General features: G+C 40.3%; 1 protein-coding gene across 3 annotated transcripts in view; it reads right to left on the reverse strand.

Moving 5' to 3' along the window:
* Positions 1-862: 862 nt before the first annotated feature.
* LOC115026273 (dehydrogenase/reductase SDR family member on chromosome X) overlaps positions 863-23,902 on the reverse strand; it is a 44,129-nt gene continuing 21,089 nt past the window's right edge. For all 3 annotated transcript variants that reach the window (XM_029459029.1, XM_029459028.1, XM_029459030.1), the window contains 4 exons: positions 10,109-10,210; positions 9,220-9,427; positions 7,671-7,878; positions 863-4,600 (listed from right to left, as the gene is read on the reverse strand). In XM_029459029.1, the coding sequence (XP_029314889.1) occupies positions 4,421-4,600; positions 7,671-7,878; positions 9,220-9,427; positions 10,109-10,210 (698 nt within the window). In that variant the 3' untranslated portion in view covers positions 863-4,420. The remainder of the gene's footprint in view (positions 4,601-7,670; positions 7,879-9,219; positions 9,428-10,108; positions 10,211-23,902) is intronic.

Genomic DNA, 23,902 nt, shown 5'->3' on the forward strand with positions numbered 1-23,902 from the left:
ATGTAATTATGACTGTCATGTGCAGAAAGTTAAATGTTGGAGAAAGTAAAGAGAGTTGGAGTCTCACTGTTTATGACCACAGATGGAAAAATCACCAATTGACTGCTGAAGAGAAACAGGAATTGATTGTACCATTACAGTGATGAGTCTCTTGGGAGGGAGCGCTGACTGTGAAAACCAGCCATTTACAGTAAGGGTATAGATTAAACCTCTGTGTGTCCAAACAAGCGAACAACAGTGTTTCCAGATTCAACTAACATTCCTTTTTGCAAACCAATGCCAACATCTGTGGACCGACGCTGCCAACATTTGTTTGTTGATTCTCGGCTGACTAATGGATTACATTTATTGTCATAGTTTTAAAGATTGACCTTAAAATCAAGGGTTTGTCAGGGTAAAAGAATCCTCTGAAAAACAGCAGCATTTGAAAACACACACACATATAAATGCTTGAGTGGATTAAAAAAATAATCAGGTGCATTTCTTCACATAGACAAATAAAGTAGTGCTGATAAATTGGAGCAGCTGTACCCCAGGAAGTAAATCAGGTTGGTTATTAATTGTAGATTACTGATCCGTATGTTCTGAAAATGAATGTATCAGTAATTTAATAGCGTACTAAAGGTGTCAGTGGTGAAATACTGACTAGACCACATCTGATATTTAGCGCAGGATAAACTGCATTCTGACCTGATAGTAAATGTGTATGTGTGTGTGTGTGTGTGTGTGTGTGTGTGTGTGTTTGAGAGAGAGAGAGTTTCTCAGAAGTTCAGACGGTGCTTGAGGCTCGCTGTCTCATGCCGCATGTCATCAGTCTGACAGTTTCTCACTCGCACACAGTGTAAAGGACAGAGAGCAGAAGTGGCACAATGATATGTTTATTGAGAGGCTTTGGATAATAGAAAAGGTGGTGGCTGCTGCTGGAATGTCACAACCACTGACAAAAAACATAGACATAAACTCCCTTATCTAGACACACACATACGCTCACACACTCACACATACGCACACATCACCTCCACTCCCATCGCTCCAAAGAGAGAAAAAACTTACGCCAATGCACAGGACAAGACAGTAATCACAGTTTTTACAAGCTCAGTTCTACATGAAGAATTCACAGTTACACATATATGAGGGAGATTTTCTTCTTAGGCACGGCAAAAGCAATAAGATGTGTATTTCAGAAACAACTAAATAATGATTAAAAAATAAAACATTTAGCACATTTCATACATCCTCCGGGGCCCAGATGGACTGAATGTTTACGCTGGATTTGAGGTGGGAACATCCTCTATATGCAGCCCGTAGGGACTCGAGTGAAAAGGTCGCACTATAGCACCGAGGGAGAAAATAGTATAGGGGGATATGGCAATAAAGGGGAAAGGACAGATAAATATCTCCATATGTTTTCTCTTAACTGGACTGTTACCAGAGTAAGGACCATCTGGTGACCCCGTGTATACATCTTTATATTATCTCTCTTCCTATACATATACACATTTAGGATTTTCAGAACTCGGGACTGAAACATTTAATATAAATGTAATCCCAGGTCAGACAGAAGAATGGCTATTAGAACATGTTCAGTCTACATACACTGGTCAACGCTTTGCAATGATCATATACGAGTAAATCACACAGACGATATCATAGACAGTTACTTGAGCCGTTTTTGCTCTTTTTCTATATTCGCAATTCATGTTCAGAAAGTTCACTGCGTTGGCCTGTCTGTGTAGAACACTTCAGGAGTATGGTAAATATATAACACGGTAATCATTGATCATTTAGCAGCCCTCTTCTACAACAACAACAACAACAACAAGGCAGACCCTCACACTCCTCCTCGCCTCGTCTTTAAACAGCCTTGTGCTCAGATAAGCAAGACAGTGGTCAGTGGCGTTGTCCCTCTCAGGGTTTGATCTGCTGTAGCAGCTGGACTGTGAGAAACACAGTATGTAGCCCACACTGTAGCCTTGTACTTTTTAAATGAGCGCTGCGGAGTAGTAAGCTGGCGTTCCCATTTGTGTGAAGGGAAGCGTTTGTTTAAACGGGCCTATGTTTTGTTGTTTTGTCATTCAGTCAGTACCTTACAGTTGCCTAGGGGAACCACACAGTCAAACAAGGAAGCACTGAAGCAATAAACTGTTTGCTTTTGAGCAAGAAGGAAAGAAACTCAAGAACTGAGGAGTATTGCTGGCATTGAGAGTCAATTTCCACACACCTTTATACCAGAAAAAACATCAAATTTAAGAGATGTTTGTTTTAAATTCAAATGTTGGCCAATCAGGACCAAGTTAAGCAGTTTTGTACATTTTTAGGAGACCAGGCTGCAATAATCCATTACGTGCTTATCGACTGCTCAATGGGGCATTCAGACAATCTTTGTCAACTCATAAATTCACGTGATCATGATATATTTACCAGGTGCCTGTAATTGAGGTGATCTATCACTGGTAATCATATCACATGGAGTGCACTGACAATAGTTCGGCATGAACTCCATTTGCAGCATGGACATGTTAATCACAGGGCATCACAGATAAATGAAAGTAACGTGGATATATATTTACCAATAACCTGGTCCACTATTTAGTTCATTGTGTGCGTTGACGTATAACTCACAGCTGAAAACTTAGTGATTTGACGAGAAGCGCCTGAACACACCGTTAGCTTTTATCTCTGTGCGTTAGTGTGGATTTGATATGATATGATTCAAAACTATGCCCACCAACAACGTCTTCAGTGAACGTTTTTTTTTACATGTTGACAAAGATTTTTTTTATTCCTGATATTATGGGTAACTTGAAGCTGGTATTTTATATCTTTACAATTTCACACTCTTGGGCTCTTTACCTTTTCTGAATGTCTGGCTCTGTGCTACTGGCTGAATCAGCTACCACAGTGATACTATTGCTTCACATACGGCAGATATTAACGGATGCTGGATGCTCAGAGGCAGTATTCAAAGCAACAATATACACATACAACAATGGGATGGCATGTGGGGCAAGATGTTTCGCCAAAACTTGTTCATTTGAGATACAACTTTTCATTTTCACAGCTAAAATGGTTTATCACAGTGGAGATGGCATTATGGCGCAGTGTGTATGTGTGTGTATGAGAGTATTTTCCTGCATGAGTAACAGATGTGTTTGTTTGCTGTGTGCTTGTTTAAATAAGCCTGTGCCTGGATGTACAGCTTCCAATGTTTCTGAATGAGTGTGAGTGTCAGCTAAGCAGATGGAGTTTGCTTCTCACCACTGGGAAATCTCGATCCCACAATGCACTGGGAGCGGAGCCAAATGAGGATGCAGCAGCAGCAGCAATGAGGAACCAATCACAGCTTAAATACTGAAAAAAAAAGAGAAGTGCTTTCCCTCTCTCTCTACTACCCGTCGCTGCTCCGCCAGGAACGGCCATTGTTGTGCTATCCATCGACATAAACTGGGTCTAGAGCACGACTTAATTACTAACTCATGTGCATAAAACACACACACATGTATCACAGACACAGTAAAACCGATTAACATAGATCACAAAGGAAAATAGGGACAGAGTGAAGTGGTGGTTGACTCCCCGTCGTTACCTTTTTGTTTCTGAGCAGACAAAAGCAAACAGTAACGTCTGGAAAACCTGGCTTCAGAAAAACGTCAACAGCAAAACAATTGCCCTGAACAAAACCAAATGTGTGTGTATGTGTGTGTGTGTGTATGCTAAGGCTTGACCAACATGTGATTTTGAAGCCAGTATATTGCGTCAAAATTCAGCTTTTGAATTTGAATATTATTATGCCCAAAAAGCATCAAGCAAGATTTTTTTTTATTTTTTTTATCAGTTTTAAAAGCCTCTGAATCAATATTTAGTTCACTGAAGGACAATTAACGTCTTCACTGAAAGCCAGGCTAATGACATTAAGGCGGAGTGAGGCAGGTGTCATTGCAGGATTTTGAACACGACACTGTGGAACGATTTCTCTGGCCAGACATCAGGTTTGTTATGATCAAAGAATAAACTTAACTATATCGGAGATGAATGAAAACTGATATCTGTATCTATATAACCAAAGGCCAATATCAGCAGCGGCCAGTATCTATGACAGCAAAATCATATATCGATATAACCCTAGTGTGTGTTTGAATATGTTTGCTTGCTCAAAAAATGAATGTCTTTCCTTCCCTGTAGCCCTTCTTTGGCACGTCTGGAACAAAAAGGAGATCTTTACTCCCCTAATAACCCTTCACAGTCCAGCGGTGGATTGTCAGATTGTCAACATAAATCGCTACAAACACCTTGACGTGAGATATGGACAGAGAAACAATACCGAGAAAAAGGGAGAATGTGGCTGGTTGGCAAGAGTTAAGTTTCTTTATCTGATGTTTTCTTCGAGGTTTAGTCCTGTTAGTGGTCCTTTCGTCCCATGCTACTGCAGGCCCAGCAACTGGACACTGGTTTCCCATAGGCTTAGCTGCAGCTGGAGGTCAAAAGTCGTTGGTGTTGTCATCTCCCTGCGCCCGTTGGCCCAGTAGCCTCCTCCACACTCCCCCTCCAGGGCCGGTGACAGAGCGGCAAACAGCACAGTGGCAGCGCCTTCTACAGGAGTCTGAGGAACACACACACGCACACACATAAATATATATAACTAAATGCATATATCATTTCTTTTTTTAATCACTGCATACTAAAGATGCATAAACATCAAAAGGAATTGGAGTGACTGCAGAATGACAAGTTCACCAACAAGTTATAACTGCAAAAAACAAATAACGTGTCTGAGTATATGTGTGAATGCCAGAGGAGGGCTGATGCCACTGTATGTTAGCGTCAGTTAAAAGAAGGCTCAGGGTGTGTGTGTGTGTGTGTGTGTGTGTGTGTGTGTGTGTGTGTCTGCATGCGTAAGTTTGCGAGTGTTAGTGTTGATGCACTTTAACAATAATCTCAGTGTCAGCTGTGAGACCAGGAGCAGGTTTCAGAGCAGAGATGGGATCACATCCTGCGAGCATCAACAGTACACTTGTGCACAACCAGTGTGTGTTTGTGTTTGCTTCTGTGTGTGTGTAGCACCACATAATATTTATAAACATGAATTTTAATTGTCGTTTTGAATGAATTCTTATTTTGCTTGCAGGGCTACATTTTTCAGTACAAGCGACAATACAGGCAAACACAACTCCCTTATTCATGTTGCTGTTCACGTGGGGGAGTTTTAGTGCGGACAATTAACGTTTCTTACTGAGAAGAAAATAAAACAAACAACTCATTTCCATGGCAACAAGCCACTCATTTCATTGGTCATTACGTCTGATTGCTTCTGACTTTAAGTAACTGTCCTTGTAATTGTCTAGTTGGCGGTTTTTCTTGATTAAAAGTCTGGTAGCGTTTAAAAGGGCTATTAATCTTGATTAATTTCTTCATAGACTAATTGAGGTATAGTTCTTTATGTCATTAAATGTAAAGGGTGACTCAAACAAATCAAAGCAATAATTATAATCTCCCATTTAAAGGCATGTGATGTTGCAATGCTTTTTGAACATACAGCTGTTGTGTCATCCTTGTGTTGCCTCTCTCCATATTTACTGGAGATCAGTTGCTTGGTTTGGACGTACAGTATGGTGTTGTGTCAATTATGTCAGGAATAAAGTTTATATTCTAAAGTTCATAACTCCTGTTTGATGACTATTTGCTTTTGTCAAATATCTTAAGCGAGAGTGTCATTAGTTCTGCTGTGATTTCTCTGTTGCCAAAACCATGCAAAGACCATTTGCAGATGAATAAATTCCACTACAATACGTCTTGCGAGCATTGTTTCATTTTTAATTCATGTAGATCAAGTGGGTTTCATTGCTGGCTGCCTCACCTCTTGTAGCTTTTTTAGAAGACTTTTTTATATAATGTCAAGAGCGGCATCCATCCATTATGCTGGATGCTGCTGGAAATATTTGGAATAGGCCCTATTTATTTTATAAAATGTGTCTTTGGTCCAATGTGTATACAGTGGTTTAAGACTCTCCATTCATAGCTAAAGAATTTAGAAGGACATAGACGTCTTTCTATTTCTGGCTTATCCCTGCCTTCGTGTCCAATTTGGAATAACCCACTATTCATAGCTGGAGGGAAACCGATTTTTAATAGGGTTTGGCAGCAGAAAAATATTACTAAATTGTGTCAATTGCTTTCTGATGGAAATATCATTGAATTTAATGAACAGAAAATAAAGTATAATTGAAATGATGCCAACTTATTTCACTGTACAGTTAAGGCACAGCCGTGCAAATGTATCAATTTGTGTTCGTTATAAAGTTGTTCAGCAAGGTAAATGGAACGACATCACGGGTGAAGCAACGACTAATTAATCTAGCAAGTCTCTCGGTGGAGAGGATGACATTGCAAACTGAGAAACTAAAATTGTTTTGACCCGGAGAACTGGCTCACAAATCATTTGTATTTGAAGTCAATGAAACAAGCAGCTACAGCTCTTCAGGAGAGGATTAGCGATCTCACAGACACTTGGACTCTAATCAGGTCATCTCTGAATATTTTTCAAATAAGTTATATCCCTTTGTGAGGGTGCCAGACTGGAAGCACAGCTAACCTGTCCCTTTGGTGGCAGGATTGGACCAGTGGTGTCTACACCTCGACAACCCTCGCTGCCCCAACGCCTCTTCATGAAAAAAGAAAAAAGGAAAGAAAGATTCAGCTCACCTGTTGCTCTGTTGTATCTGACTTTTATGCTTTACTTGCCAAGGATACTGCATTTTTCTTCAACATAATTACAATGACTTCCTCTGAATATTGACTGCGGCATGCTGCCAAAGGTGCTGCTGGTTTCATCGACTTTCTAAGAGCATCACAATTCTGAGTGCCTTTCATCTACTTTATTTTCCGTCTTTTTCTATCCATCTTCTAGCCTTTGGCTCTGCATGCACCTACATTTTATGGCTCTTTATAAAAAGGTGTCGTAACAGGAGAGAATCACAGTTTGCGTGCGTGTTAATGATTACATGCATGAGTTTGTGTGATTAATGTGTTTGCGTATGTGGGGCAGAACCAACCCAAGGGTTGTGCTCGGAGGCAAATGCCTGTGACAGTTGCCGTTTTGGGCTCAAACACGCACACACGTCTCCTTCCATTAAATCCCAGGAACGTTAGCAGCACCCTGCGGCCAGCGCTTTAAGCTAAAGAAATTTATTTAAATATAACACACAGGGAACAGCCTGCCTCGATATTTAGTAGCACTTCCATTTTCAGTGATGTGGATAGACTTTGAAAAAACTGTGTGCTCGTGCGCGCATGCACGAGTGTCTGTGTTTTATCCTGAACATTGTCTGAACCCGAGGTTTGTTGTTTTAGGTCACTGTGGTACACCTTGAACAAAGTTAAACAGTGAAGCAGCAGTTCCTTTCCAGGAGAGCAGACCATTATCATGTTTTTGAAATGTCCATAGTGGCTAACTTGACTATAATTATCACAGTTAAGTTATAAAAATTCAAACTTAAGCTATTCTGGCTACAAACTCTTAATATGTTTTATATATTTTCACCCATAATGATCAAGTGCAACTTTAATATTTATATCAGAACTGCTTTGCTGTCTTGCACGATAACAAAAATCTAAATGAATGTAATATAATGTAATAGTGAATAAAGCAGATGAAAGTCAGGACAGTGTTTTACCCTGAAAAGCAGACGAGCAAAGACGTTCTGTGCCAGGCAGATGGGCGTCCAGAGGTGGCGATAGAGAGCAGTATCCACCATGCCAGGATCCACAGCACATGAACTCAGTAGGAAACCTCCACGCTGCAGCTCCTGGTGGAGGTGGGAGCTAAATAACAGCTGGGCCAGCTTACTGTGACAATATGCATCATGGGCTGAATAACACTGGCTGAAGAGAGAGAAAGCAATAACACCATCAGACTTTAACAATAAAAGCATGAAATGTGGATAAAGGGCAGGTAAACAGCTGTTTTCAGTTTATTCTAATTGCCACAATAGGTAATATTTGTCAATGTCTTGCTGAACAACGCAGACTGTAAGATGTTTTTCTTACAGTGGAAACTTAACAAGACCTCTCAGAGTCCTCGGGCTCAATGGGAAGATCAATCCAACTTGCACCAACTATCTGCAATAAAAGTAACAGCAACAGCAGTTGCAGGTGCACACATGCTGGTGTGCGCCATCGACAGGAAAGAAAAGTATCATCACACCTGCTGGTCAGTCAGCTCGACACTGCAATTTGTTTTCCTTTTTATTATCTACTGTTTGTGTATGTGTGTGCTCGTTAGAGGATTAACATTTTAAATGTTCAACCTGGAAAGTAAGTTTAATATTGCTTTGGTGTCATCTGAATGATTTACATATCTGTTGATTATTGTTTGAATCATTGTTGCAAAGATTCCTTATAATCTTATACTGATATCATATGTGTAAAGCTTGTCCCACTGAAACACAGATCTGTGAAACAAGACTAGACTGTTTTTTAGGCTTTGTTGCCTTTGTTAGAACAGGGTTAGGGTTAGGTTAGGGTTAGGGTTAGGGTTAGGGACGGAAAGAGGGGGGACGACATGCAGCAAAGGGCATCCTTGAGGGCATCACCAAAGCCCTTCCAGCTATCATAACAGCATATAGAACTGAACGAATTATGAATTTAATAGAATATTATACATTACTTTATATTATATAAAATATTGTGAGAGGCTAAGCACACTGGTGTAGGCCATGTGACATGACAATAAAGATATTCAGGCTGCTAATGCCTCTGGACAGCAGTGCCGCTAACTGGAACGATACTGAGCCAACTGGAGCCAACAATTGTCCACTAATGCCAACAGGAAAATTAGACACTTGCTTTGGTGATGCCAGCAAAAAGGAAGTGCTTGGAAATGTGACACGTTGGGATTTGAAATGTTCTTACAACAAATAAAACAAAACAAAACAATTTCAGGTTGAATCCTGTTGAATGCATCTACGGTATTTTTTACATTTACCGGGATTTGTTTACATCTTGTTGTCACAATGTTCCCAGATCCCATCAATTAACTTGGTGAAATGATATTACTAATAGGTAAGAGCCAAAAGTATGACAATATGATTCCAGTTGAAATAAACTTGAATTATCCTTTAAGTACAGAATAAATCTTCCTAAAACGTCCCTTTTTGTAAATGGCCATATCATTTGATATTGTTGTGATTACTAAAGTGTGTGCGGATGCGTTTGTGAGCTTACCAGCTATTTAAATCATTTAGTCTGATCTTGCCAATGCGGTGGGCTGAGGAGGAGACGTTGACCACACGTGAGAAGTAACCACATTTTCCAGAATCCTTCAGTGTGTCCAGAAGCAGCCAGGTCAACAGGAAGTGGCCTAGGTAGTTCACGCCAAAGTGCTGTTCAAATCCATCCTCAGTACGACTCTCAGGAACCAGCATAACACCCGCTTTACACAGACACAAACACACACGTACATACACAAGCTTTTAGAGCACACAAAAATACATATATATTCATAAGTATTGTTTTTTATCGTCATTGCGATATAAACTTGCGCAATAAACACATCCCTTTGAATACAGTAACAACATATTCATTTACATTCTGTCAGTATTTTGTCTGATATGATCCATGCTGTTATTTAATATATTATTTTATTTAACAATATTATTACATATTGCATTATTTTCCTCATATCGGGCAGTCCTAATGCATTTTAAACATAGTGCATGATACCTTTAATAAAAATAATATCCAAATGCTTAGGTAGGCCACAAGATGCAAGTACCGGTACACATATAATGCATTACTGGTTTAAGTGCAAATAGCCATGAATGTCTAATATCCTGTCCAATAGTGGTCTCTATATGTCTGCAGTGTTCAACACGGAGGTAGTTGTGGTAGGTGGTATCAATGAACTTGAGCTCATCAATCAGCGCTGTGGGCTACATCAGCCCTGATTGATGAGCCAGCCTGATGGAGCACATGCAAAACACAGTAACTGCAAAAAAACATCTTAATTCCACCGCTGTGTGGAGTATTTCTACTTTACTAATGAATACTTAATTAACTATTTTACATATGCAGCGTGCTGCCAACACATGGAAAGAACATCTTCATCACTCACCATTATTGACCAGAATGTTTAGCGGTAGGTCCCGCTCCTTGAAGCTCTGGACAAATTGACGGACAGACTGCAAAGAAGCTAGGTCCAGTTTGGTGAACTCCACTGATAGAAGAAGAAGAAGAAGAAGAAGAAGAAGAAGAAGAAGAAGAAGAAGAAGAAGAAGAAGAAGAAGAAGAAGAAGAAGAAGAAGAAGAAGAATTTGGTTGAATATTTCAAACAGATTTTCCAGTTGACTAGTGTATACAGTATGTACAATATACAGGTGATTAACAGGACTGTAGGTCAATTAAAATAGGCGTAGTAGCTGTGTCTGTTTTGTAATGCTATGCTTTGGATATCTATTTTTGTGTACAAGTATTACTAATAGTTGGTGACTGATAAGTATGGACTGCAGGTAGTAAATAGTTTTCCTCCACAGCCACCTATTCAGCCACCCACACACACACACACACACACACACACACACACACACACACACACACACACACACACACACACACACACACACACACACACACACATAGGGAAACACATGAGAGCAATTGTAAACGGATTAATTCATGAAGCCATTTTGGCTGTAAGACATCAAAGAGTGTATTAATCATCTCTTACAGTAGGCTCGGTGGGTTCTTAAACTACAATATTGGCAGCGCTGCGCTTCTGATGCTCCAGCAAATTATTTCAAATCTAATACTTCTTCCTGAGCTCCATCAAAGCTTAACACACCAGTATATCAGGTCTAATGTATGATAAGACAGGTAAAGACAGAAAGGTCCAGGAAATGGTATCATCAGAGTGTGAAAGTGACGACTGTATGCAGAGAAATTTCCAGGAAGGAAATGATATCAACTTAACTGGTCACTAAATTATATGGGATTACTTTAAATGTTAGGGTGTCCGTCCGTCATGTCAGTCACGTCACAGTTTTACTGGTTTAAATGGATTTTTGTGTGTCTAAGAAAGTAGAGATATCATATTCAAAGCCAGCACTAAAGCTTTGTATTTGGACTTTGTCCTTCCCTGTCTCTTTTATTTATTGTTGCAATAACTAAAAGTAAAGATCATCTCTCTTTCCCCAACAGGCTCTCAGTTAGTGGAGTGACCTTCCCAATCACTCCTAATCTTAAAAACTAAATTGAAATCTCATTCCATCAAGAAAGCCTTTACATTTCCATTCTACATTCTCCTATGTGTGCACATAACAACCTTTCATTTAATTTCCTACCACTTCTTCACTAGAAAAATAAATGACAAGAATAAAAGAATACTGCTTGTCCTTTTTGGAACTATTTCTAAGTGAAATTGGCATTAGTTTGCCCCAAACTACAAAAAATCTTTACATAAAAGTAAAATGAATGCAGTGTGATAACATCAACACATCAACAGTATAACATTTTTTAAGGGAATGATGTTACCTTGTTTCATATTTCAAGTTTGCTAATGCGTGCAATATACAAGGTGAGGTGTTTCACGTTATGTTTTTCTTAGGCTGGCAGTGGAAACCATAGAGTTATAATACACAGAGGAGACATTGTTTTCCTCTCATACTCATCATACTCCCGATGGGGAGGTGATAGGTGTAATAGTGTATATCTATGAGGTCTAGGAGGTCATCCATACTGACAATCGTGCCTCAAGATGCACAAAGCCTCAGGATCATTCACTTGTTTGAACTTTTTAAATAGTAATTGCCTAAATCCAACTCAAACCCTTAAAATGCGTGTGAAATTAGTGATGAGCCCCAACCAAATATGTAATAAACTTGTTTTTGAGTATTTGATTAAACTTTTTTGGATAAACAGCTGCTGCCTAAGTACTGACACACGAGCACACTGGCAGAAAGAAGACCATGCCTTTCAAACGTCAGGAAAATTATATATTGCTCCTCTCTATAACTCCAGTTATCCTGCAGAGGGTCAAATATAATAGATAAAGACAGGAAGAGGACTGAGGAAGGAGAGTTGATGGAGCTCATAGAGAAAAAAGCCGCCGTGACAGATGAGAGTGCAGCCATTCCTGATGAAGGTCTGATAGCAGCCTTATCTGCGAGCCATGCCACTCACCTCCTGCTGAGTGTATGTGTTTGTGATTTTGTGTGTGAGTGTGTGTTCAAGAGAGAGAGAAAGAAAAAGAAAAGAACGACAGAAGCAGAGAAAGAAAGTGTGTGCATTTGAATGACCGTAAGCTATTCAAATGAGTTTGTTTGTGTGTGTGTATTTGGCTTGTATGTTTGCAAGCAAATGTGTTTGTGTGTGCCTGTCAGTTCTTTCATGTCTTCTTGAGTGGGCTCCCTTGGGGCCCGGCCCTTTCAGACAGGCCAATCATATCTAGAAAGAGGGTGAAATGCCATCGATCTGCCGTGGGCCTGCTGCCACCAGCCCTCAATTAAGACCCCGGGATCTTTTATAAAGCTCAGCTTCCTCGACTTAAACACACTGACTGTGTTTTTATTACAGAGGAGTTATTTTAAGCTGATGACAGGAAATGCCTTTGGACACACACACAAGTAGTTTTAGACCCACCCCACTGGTCTCCATTTCTAATTTAATATTATTATCATTTCAGCTGTTAACTTAAATTAAACTGTGAACTACAAATAAAGCAACCTCTTCTTTTTTAATCATTGCATTTAATTTAGCTGATGCTTTTGTCCAAAGCGACTCACAATAAGTGCAAACAACCATGAGGATACAACTCTGAACAGCAATAATCTTGCAAGTACATTAGCTTCAAAGAGGCCAAATCAATTAAAGTGCTAAATACAGAAATTAGTATTTTTTTATTATTATTGGCCGAGGTGCAGTCGAAACAGATGGATTTTCAGTCTGCGACGGAAGATGTGATGACTTTCTGTTGACCTGATAATAATGGGGAGCTCGTTCCACCATTTTGGAGCCAGAATGGCAAACAGGCGGGTTTTTGTTGAGGGGTATCTGGGTCCCGCTCGCAGTGAGGGAATAGCGAGCCAATTGGCCGATGCAGAGCGAAGTGAGCGAGCTGGGGTGTATGGTTTGACCATGGCCTGGATATAGGAAGGGGCTGATCAATTCACAGCAGAGTAGGCCAGCACCAGAGTCTTGATGCAGATTCGGGCCGCCCCTGGTAACCAGTGAAGGGAGCGGAGGAGCGGTGTAGTGTGGGAGAACTTGGGTAGGAAAAGTTGGGCTGCTGCATTCTGGATAAGCTGTAGAGGTCAGATGGCACATGTAGGTAGTCCAGCCAGGAGGGAGTTACAATAGTCAAGGCTTGAGATGACAAGAACCTGTGTTGCCTTCTGGGTCAGTAGGGGACGTATCCTCCTGAGTGTATCTGCAGGAGCTGGCTGTTGGTCGTCCAGTATCACACCCAAATTCCTTGCAATCCGAGTCGGGGGAAACAACCAAGGTGCCGATATTGATGGTAAGGTCTTGGATGGGAGAGCCCTTCTCCGGAAGGAAAAGCAGTTTGGTCTTGTCGAGGTTGAGCTTTAAGTGCTGTGTGGACATCCACTGAGAGACATCAAACAGACAAGTAGAGATCTGTGCGGCCACCTGGTTTCGGACAGGTGATAAGACATAATTAGTTGTGTGTCATCTGCGTAGCTGTGGTAGGAGGAGCCATGAGAGTAAATGATAGAGCCAAGTGATTTGGTGTACAGAGAAAATAGGAGGGGACCCAGGACGAACCCCTGAGGAACCCCAGTGGTGGTAAGCTGACAGGATTCTGACACAGATCCTCTTTACCCTGTAGGTGCGGTCTTTGAGGCAATTCTGAGTTAATGTAATCGAGGAGATGAGTCTCTTATTATAAGTATATATATGTTAAATATATTATTATAGGTATAAAGCCATGTCAACAACCATAAAAAATGTCACATTTTATTTACTATTATTCGTTATATGGGAGTTTTTGCATAAGTTATCTGAGTTATCTGTCATTTTAATGTTCAAGTTTGACATTAACTTAAAGAAGTTTAATAAATCAGTTTATTCTAGACTGGGATTTTTTTGAATAAACTGCCACTTTTCACTATTTCAAACGGTCTAAAACCTTTTTTACTATTACATATTTAGTCTGTACAATAATGTTCTGTTTAATGCCAAAGCTATCTAAATTAACAACGCAAAGCCTTGAGGAATCCTGATTTCCCCATTGAAGCCAGCATGCCGGGCATAGAGGAAAACCCAACAGAACGCAAACCGATCACCAAGCTGTCTGACGATCCAAATGATTTGGAACCCATTACGCCAAATCATCAGGAAAACCTGCTCTGCCACCTGGATTGTTTGAGCCATCTGACATGTATGTGAAACGTCACTGGAGGCAAGTTTAGTACATCTCGGATCTGTTTTGGAAACGATGGGTTTGGGAATACCTGCCGTTACTACAAGAGAGGCAGAAGTGGAATCAAAGGAAAAGGAGTTTGGTCGCTGAAGATGTTGTACTCATCACGAATCATCTTCAACTCCACGTGGTTCCTGGCCTCTCTGCAAAGTATTGGAGGTTTTTCCTGACAAATGGGGTCTTGTGCGCTCTGTCAAGCTGTAAATCAAGACCAACATTATTGTGAGACCTGTAACTAAACTTTATTTACTACAAGAAGTGTAGATTGTTGAATTTATATGTCTGGAAATTCATGTTTTCACCGTTGGCTCCTTTTATTGTTTGCAGTGAATTGTTTGTTCCACCTGTACTAACAATTAAGGGCTGGTGTTTAGGAGCCAATTAGCGCTCCCGCTATAAGTAGGAACCAATGTTTGTTGACGGTGGTGTTCCGCCAGAAGGTAAACAGTTTTTGACCACATACATACCCGGACACACAAGTTGGCTGAGGTAGCGTTTGCTCCATAGGCTAAGTTATTGTGTGTCTGAATGTCATGTTTTGTTTGCTGGTGAGAAAGCTGATTCAACAAGAAATAAACGGACTGAGTGTTCAATCGAAAGAGTTTGTATCGGAATCTTTATTCAGCAGGCACGACAACAAGTGCGTCAATTAGTAAAACAAAGCGTCACCGAAGTGGCTTAAAGCGTTGGCTTAGCCTCTACAGTGGGTATGCACTGAGATCGTACAGTGGGTCACTGGTTACAAGTTTTCATAATTAAAATATTGACAAGTATTGACACCAGTCTTATTGTTAGAAGGTAACATATGTGATACATATATATTAGTGAAACAGGTGGAGGAGAGGATGACTGCTCAAGGGCAGTGAAAAAACATGATTTTAAATTGTCTTCGACCTTTACTGAGTTCATCGGCACAGGCCGTTTCCAAAACTGAAGAAAAATGTGTGTTGGCCCTGTGATATGAATACCTTGGCAGAGGTAATGAGAAATTAAAAAAATTAATTAATCCCATTAATCTTAATCTTAATTATTAATTGTTTATTTATTCAATTCCATTTTGACACATCACAGTAGGAAAAGTGCAGGTGTAAATAACTAGAATTATTGCCTTGTGGTCATAGGCCTACCCTAACCAGTCATGTTGCAGTTTACATCCATCTCTGTCCAAAATGTCATCACTTCATAATTTTATCCTATAAGACATTAGCGTGAAATTTACATAATTAGCGTATGAATCATTGAGTTATGGGCAAAACAGTTCTTATGTGAGGTCACAGCATAGACATAAGGGTCACAGTGACCTTGACCACCAACATCTACCGGTAATCAGATTATCCTTGATACTAAGTGGAAGTTTGTGCCAAATTTGAAGAAATTCCCTTAAGGCAGTGGTGTCAAACTCATTTTAGTTCAGGGGCCACATACAGCACAATGTGATCTCAAGTGGGCCGAACAAGTAAAATCATATAAATAATAAGCAATAAATAATAACAACTCCAAATGATCCCCTTTGTTTTAGTGTAAAAAAAATCTGAACATTTAAATTTTTATTAACTATCTTTTTACAAAACATTATGAACCTGACATTTCTTAAGAAAAAAAGGTGCAAATTCAACAACATTGTGCCTCAGTTTAGCATTTACACATGTGCATTACAACTTACAGATCACAGTGTATCTACAAAGGCACAAAACATTTCATCACAGGTATCTGGAACAGTATTTTACTTTATGATCAAGACAACTCATTTTTACACTTTGCAAAGTCATCCTGTTTGACACCCCTGCCTTAAGGCGTTCTTCATGTCATACATATCATATGTACAAGAATGCGCGAGACAACCTAAAAGCATAGTGCATCCAGGCTCAGCTGTTGCAGGCACAGAGACATAATAAAAATGAATGATGGCTGAATCCCATTTAGCTGTTTAGCTTTAAGGGGCCTTGTATTGTTCATGCTGGCTCCCTGTCACACTGTCATGGCTGTCTGAATAGAACAGAGCCATCTTTAATGTTATTAGTAACACCTTTGCTCTTCCTTATGTGGCAAGTCAAAGTGAAGGTGACCTTTTTGTTGTTGTTTCGCCATACTACGTTACTGTTGCCTACAAAAAAACATATTTTTGCCAGTGTGCTTTTTGGTATTACTTCCAAACAAAGACACTTGAATGCATCATGTCACATGTATGACTTGCAAAGTCTTGAATGGGTCAGAAGTCAAAGGATGGTTTCATGGAAGAGTAGAGATTTAGACCAACACTTTCCGTTTCCTCTGCCACACAAACAACCCTGTCTTTGCGTCTCAACCAGTTGCTCTGGTTGCAAAAGCAGACAAGAATGTGTTATGCAATTGCGTCTGTAATTTTGAACACTAAATGTGATTAGAAATGGTTCCTGCCACATCAGTGCACAATCAGAGGCACCGTACCACTGAACAAATAAAAGCTTGTTTTTTCCGAAAATCCCTCAACTGTTTATAAAGGGCTTTTAGAGTTTGTTCAGACTTTATGAGAAAAGGTTCCTCTAACGCAGGGGTCTCAAACTCAATTGACCTGGGGGCCGCTGGAGGTAGAGTCTGGGTGAGGCTGGGCCACATCAAATATTCCACAAAAAAAGGTTTCTATTATTCAAAAAAAAAGTACAACTGATCCAATCTTCTCAATCTTTAGTAATAACAGTTCAGAACATGAACGGTTCTTCAGAACATACGCTTCTCTAACCTACTCGCTCCTCACCTACTTGCTGCCAGAGACCTGGCAGCGCTTCCTCTTACACAGCAGAGCCACATTTGGCTTGAGGGATAAAGCAATTGAGACCCTCAGTATGGCTTGAAGATGTTCATCAGTAAGTTTGGACCTGTACTTTGACTTATTAAAGTTCATGGTGGAGCTTTTCACACAGATATGTGCTCCCAAAAAGGCACATGGTCCTCTTGAACATCCTGGAAAGCTCAGGGAAGGTGGGGGGCAATTCTCTCAAAAATTGTCCAAGCTTGTCTGCTTTTCCACTCACCTCCCTGAACTTGGCTTTGAGTTCAGAATTGCACTGCAGGTCAATGAGCTCCATTTGAAGCACAAGAGGGGCATCTTGCACATCGAAGGAGAAGGGGTCAGCAAAAATTTGAAAATTGGCTCTGTGTGTCTTGAAGTCTGCAAACCTGTGATCAAATTCCTCCTGTAGCTTTACAATGGCATCAGCATACTTCTCACCACTGAATGGTGTGCCCATATCCATGAGTGCCTTGCATGCTGGGAAATGGCAGAGGTTTGTCTGAGAGAGCTGGGCTTTCCATAACACAAGTTTTGTGGAGAATGCTCTGACTGTTGTCATAGGCAGCACTGACAAGCTGCCCCTGGCCTTGTAATTTCTTGTTCAGTACATTCTAGCTCCTGTGTGATGTCAACAAGAAAAGCTAAGTCCATGAGCCATTTGGGATCACTTAGCACAGGAACAGCTATCCCATCCTTCTCCATGAAGGCTTTCACTTCTGCTCTCAACTCAAAAAACCTCTTCAAGACGTTTCCCCTGCTGAGCCAACGTACCTCGGTGAAGTAGAGCACATTCCTCATATGCTGACTCTATTTCCTCCAAAAAGGCGCGGAACTGGCGGTGCTTTAAGCCCCTGGATCTGATATGGTTGATGCATTTCACAACGACAGACATCACATTGTCAAACTTCAGGCATTTGCTGCAAAGGGCCTGCTGATGGATAATGCAGTGCAGAGCAATGGCCTCCTCCACACCCTCATCTCCCAGTTTTCTTTGAACAAGTGCCACCAGTCCATTTCTCCTCCCTGTCATTGTTATTCCAGCGGTTGTTATTCCAGCAAACCTCTTCCATGGCAAATCGGCATCCATAATGGCGTCACACAGCTGGCGGAATATTTGCGCAGTGTCAGTATGCACGGAAATGTTTAGCTTTCTCACGCAGTTGATCGTATATGTTACCCGACAGGTCAGAAATGTGCTCTGCCACTGTGTTGGCTGAAAGGCTGATGTTGCTTAACTGAGCCTTCTTTTCCGGACAGACTATACTTGCAGCCTGTCACATGCACTTTTTGATGAACTCGCCGTCTTTGAATGGCTTTCCCGCCTTAGCAATCATCTCACTCACCACGTAGCTAGCTTTGACTGCCGCATCGCTCTCTTTGCTTGCTTTCTTGAAAAGATCTTGTTGCCTCAGTAGACATGTTTTAAGATTGGCGACCCGGTCCTCTCTCTCATCTCCCTGGTATTTTGCATACTCCTCAGCATGTCTAGTTGAGTAATGACGTCTGATATTGTATTCCTTGTGCACCGCAACTTTCTCTGTGCATATAAGACACGTCGGGGTGCCCCTGTGCTCAACAAAAAAATATTCCGTCTCCCACTTTTCCTGAAATTGTCTGTGCTCGTCGCCAACCTTTCTCTTCACGGCAGGTTTTGAGAAAGACATGACGGGCTGGGTGACAAAAAAAAAACGTTGCCGTCACGAGCCTGAGCTATGGTAGCCTATAAGTGATTAAAACAAATATAAAACGGCCAAGGCAACGACGCGTGCAACGACACTCTTGCAACGACTCGTGCAACGACTCGTGCAACGACTCGGCAAAAAGGTGCATGTGAGAAAAACGCAGCGGGCCGCACTAACACTAAACTTCAAGCGTCAAGTAGGGGGCCACAAAATAACGTCCAGCGGGCCGCAATTGGCCGCGAGTCTGAGACCCCTGCTCTAACGACAGAAGAGATAGTAAAGGTGGTCAAACAAATAATAAAACTAAAACTACATGTGTTTATTAATTATTAAGACAATAAGTGTTTCATAATAAGAAGCAAGCGCTCCATTTTTACAGTGTGTGCACTAATGTTTGAGCCTGAAAAATGCAATGGAAAGTCACTGAACAGCTTTTAAAGTAGAATCTTTCTTTAACTAAATATTTATAGTTAATTCCTGTTTCATCCGGCCTGGTGCTAGGCTTCAGCATGCAACAGTTAACTCTGTCAAATCTTACTTTTCCATGCCCTGGTGCCCTGCTACACTAAAAAAATGAACAGCAGGTAATTAATATGTAAGTCGGCTAATGCCCATGTCTCATACTAACATCAAGTACAAGAGTTCAATGTCTGGCCTTCATCCTGTACCGTCTTCGTCTGCTCTATTTAGTGTTTCTTTGCAAAAAGAAATAACTTAAAAAAGAAAATGATGAGGGAGGCCTGCCTTCTTCTCTTACCATGAAATCCTCTCTTTCCACCTGGTGTTAACATGCATCTAGCGCCCTGATTGTGACTACAGTAGATATGATTGAGCTGGATTACACCTAAAACCTATATTTATATGCATCGCCGCCAAAAGGCGAAATTCTTAATGTGGTCAAATGTGACTGAAAATCTTCAGATGTGTTTGGATGATCAGTTTTATTAATTTTGCTGTAAACACAACACTGTAAAACATGATTGTCAAATCCTAATTTAACCTGAATCTGAAGCCAGTAGTAATTTCCTGGCATCACATCCTGCTATAGCTTTTCACCTCTATACAATACTCCAAACATAGTGATATGCACAAGGATGAATGGACTAAAACAACATCTTATGAAGTGACAAGGAAGTATAAATAGTTTCACTTTGAACTTCCTGATAAACAGCAGTGATATCTAAGAATATGAAGCCTGGGCATATTGCCAGTGTAAGCTCCTCCGAAGACCTTTTCATTCAGCTGATGTGGGAGAGAGGAGGCTGGTGCCCCAGTCAATTCCAGCATGTAGTGTTAAAGTGATAATAAAGTCAAGACAGCTGTAAATCTAAATCTGCGTATATAGTAAGGTTATTTTACACACAAATAATATAGCACTAATATAAACACACACAATCACTCAGAAGTAATACACACAACATTTGCAACACTTTATGAAACAGGGTCAGTCTTTTATACATTTTCAACTTAGAAATGGATGGTTCAATAAGTTTAATAAATTAAATGAATAAAAACAAAGGTGACTAAAGTTATATGTATTGGAGTGAAAGAGCTTAGGTAAAATGATAAGAGTTTTTGTAGGAAGGTAGCAGCTGGGTTATCTAAGCGAGAGGAAGACAAACACACACACACACACACACACACACACACACACACACACACACACACACAGGTTGTCTTGCTTCACAGTGTTAATGTAGGCTCATGGTTTGAGGCACAAAGTGTTACTTCCAAGTGCACCGTGACTAAAGTTAGTGGACAGATAGCACAGCCTGTGGCAAAAATACAGAAATACCCAGTGTGTGTGTGTGTGTGTGTGTGTGTGTGTGTGTGTGTGTGTGTGTGTGTGTGTGTTTATGATTATGATTAAAAATAAAAAGCTTTAAGCCTCATTGACTAAAGCCCACTTGCAGTCTAAAGTCATTAGCAAATTTCCACAGGATTGTACTCAGGGTTTTCCAGGGACAGGATCTTTGATACTGAATGATATAAAAACACATTTACATATAAAAAGACATAAATACAGTATATCCATACATACATGTGCTAAGAATTGCACAACAACACAAATGCCTGTAATATTGCTACTTGTTAGAAAGCCCACATGTTTGTGTAATCGGTGTGCCCGTTTATTGCATTATAAGTTTCATTTCTTTAATCCTGATGAATGTACTTTGCCTCATCTAAGTGACGTCATCAAAGCTGCTGTGTTAACGAGGCGGCAACATGAGTTTACTTTCAATTTCGTTTGTTTAATGCGCTGCGTAAATGATTAAAGGTGAATGTGTTAATATTTATAACTGCAAACCAGGTAGTAGTAGTAGTAATAGTAGTAGTAGTAGTAGTAGTAGTAGTAGTAGTAGTAGTAGTAGTAGTAGTAGTAGTAGTAGTAGTAGTAGTAGTAGTAGTAGTAGTAGTAGTAGTAGTAGTAGTAGTAGTAGTAGTAGTAGTAGTAGTAGTAGTAGTAGTAGTAGTAGTAGTAGTAGTAGTGGGATTATTTGGTAACTTTGCACATACTTTACATCTCTGCCAGAAGTGTCTCTATCTTAAAGGCCTCTTGGGGGGCAGTATGCTAGCCGAAAATTGGTTTTGATACATTTTGATTTGAAATGATGGTCTTTATCTGCATATGAGTATTTACTTAATTGTGTAAAGTTAATTGTATTTTAATTGTTTGTTGTAATAATATAATTTCCTTTGTGTGTATCATTGTTACAGACCACAGCCTAAATAAATCAACATAACTGGGAAAGTCTGTTTCCACATATTCAGCCAGCTCTAACCACCTGATTCCCTGGAGACCCCGTCTCCTTTATACTACTGCATTGTGAGTAGCTATGCTAAACTGTTAACTCAGAAGTAGATCTCTTTGCAGCTACAATAGATAGTTCAGGGGGCTAATTTCAGTGCTTTCCTTTGGTTAGACGTAGAGATAAGAAACCCCCATCCAGCCGATATACGTTGTCTTGCCGTAATTGCATTTCCTGAATCTCTACAATGGAAGTGGCAAAATTAGCATGGCCGTTACGATGCGTCAGAATTATGAGAATATTGAAAAGTTCAAGTGACCCTAATATGGTTTTCATTCGTAAGTGGACATTTTTTTAAATCTCAGAATTCACGAGTTGTGACATGTTTGCTGGTGTTAATAGAAATGGCGGAGGGTATGGAAGTAATTTGTCGGTGCATAATAAGTAAATATATTTTTATTTTAGTTATATACAGCTTTTCTTCATTATTTTTGGATATGTCTCAGGAAAATGTGGATATTCCTAACGGCCTCATCTTTTTCCTCTCTCATTATGTCTTCGCTTTTTCTGCATTACACTAAATTGTCAGCCTCGGTGACAGTTACGTTAAAATTATCGTTGCTAAGCGGTGTTTTCATGACTTAAGCACTTGAACGCCGAGCATATTGTGTACATAACTTCCCGTGTCGTAACCACAAGCTAACAAGTTCCATTTGAAGGCAGCATAAGACCAAGTTTGAAAAATACCAGAATGTTCCTTTAATAGTGTTCAAAGTGACTCCAATGAACACTATAATTTATATTCTATAAAAAATATCAAGAAGCTTTCTAGTGAAATGACATTCTTTGTCATTGGTGACACTTTGAAATCCTCTAAAAAACCTCTACAGTTGTCCACAGGTTCCCAGTTTGAGAACCACCTCTGCAGGCGACATGTTTATCATGAGCTCTCTCTCATTTCTCATAACAGACAAATGTGCAAGCACTAGGAAGGATGCCAAAGGGCGTAAGGACAGAGATGTTTAAAGTGCCTGCCTCACATACTAATGAGAATCCATTACCATCTCATTCAAACACACACACACACACACACATTCAACACATTCTCATTCAGTGCACAAGCATCTGGCTACAGACACCCCCCTTGTCCCCTATGCCTCAGTGCCTGCCAATTACAAAAGAAGTAATCAATTCCACCACGGCCCTGTGCAGGGAAATCGACTTCAATGACACAAGCTACATGGCCGCTGTCTCTGTACCTGACAGCCACTTACACACAAGCAGGGACCCAGCCAGACGGCTTTCTGCTGCTCTGCACTGCAAGTCCAAGCAAGACAAACCACGGCTTGTTTTCCAATAGGCAGCTTGATTGATTCACTACAACTTGTAGCCAGCTCCACCAGTGAGCACAAAGTACTAACCGACACCGTTACAGCAGGTTTGCTATAATCTGATGATCAGTGTTTTACTCAGTGAATTTAACTTCACATACATGTATTCAATAAATGAGTGGGAAACCTTCAGTGGTAAGTTAATGCTTAACATGTGATATGATTGTCTTTATCTTTTGAAATGATCTGGTTATGATCAATTTGCATCACAAAACCCTGTTTTTTGTAGGATGATATTTGCTTTAATCACAAGGTTGGAGGTCAGGAGTTCATTTGTTTTTAATTCCTGATTCAGCAAAGCAAAATTTGAAGACTCAGTTAATGATCCTTCCTTCCTCTAGTGATGTAACATTTGATTCATTTTCAATCACAAGAGAAGGAAATTGTGTATTTAGGAGAGGAAGATATCAAATACACACCAAAACCAAATTAGGGCAGAACTAAACAGTAAGACAGGTTGAACCAACGACTGTATTGTAAGCTTGGGTATATCAATTACGCATTCCTGATAGTCTGGTCCTTTGTCAGTGCTAAAATAGGTTATTTGGCTCTCGTCTGGTTATTGTTTGGAGCATCTTTTGCTTAAAGTGGACTTTCCTCCGTAGCACCGCTGGGTACCTTTTAAATCTCTGTAACTCAGCGGGCGAAACGTGCTGTAACGCTTGGTCCCATTCACAGTGTGTAGCAGTCTATTGCTCTCCAGGCTATGTGTAAGAGGCCCGTTATGGAACAACTGAGGCTCAGGGTTTAGACGCTATTTCTATAAATATGTCTGACCACGGTTGTATACTCTTCTAAAAAGGGAAAGATATGTGTATGTATGCCAAAGGGAAGAGAACTCTAATTTCAGTTTATCTTCAAGTAAAGTAGATTGTTTT

Source organism: Cottoperca gobio, chromosome 21, assembly GCF_900634415.1.
Source record: "Cottoperca gobio chromosome 21, fCotGob3.1, whole genome shotgun sequence".
NCBI lineage: Eukaryota > Metazoa > Chordata > Actinopteri > Perciformes > Bovichtidae > Cottoperca > Cottoperca gobio.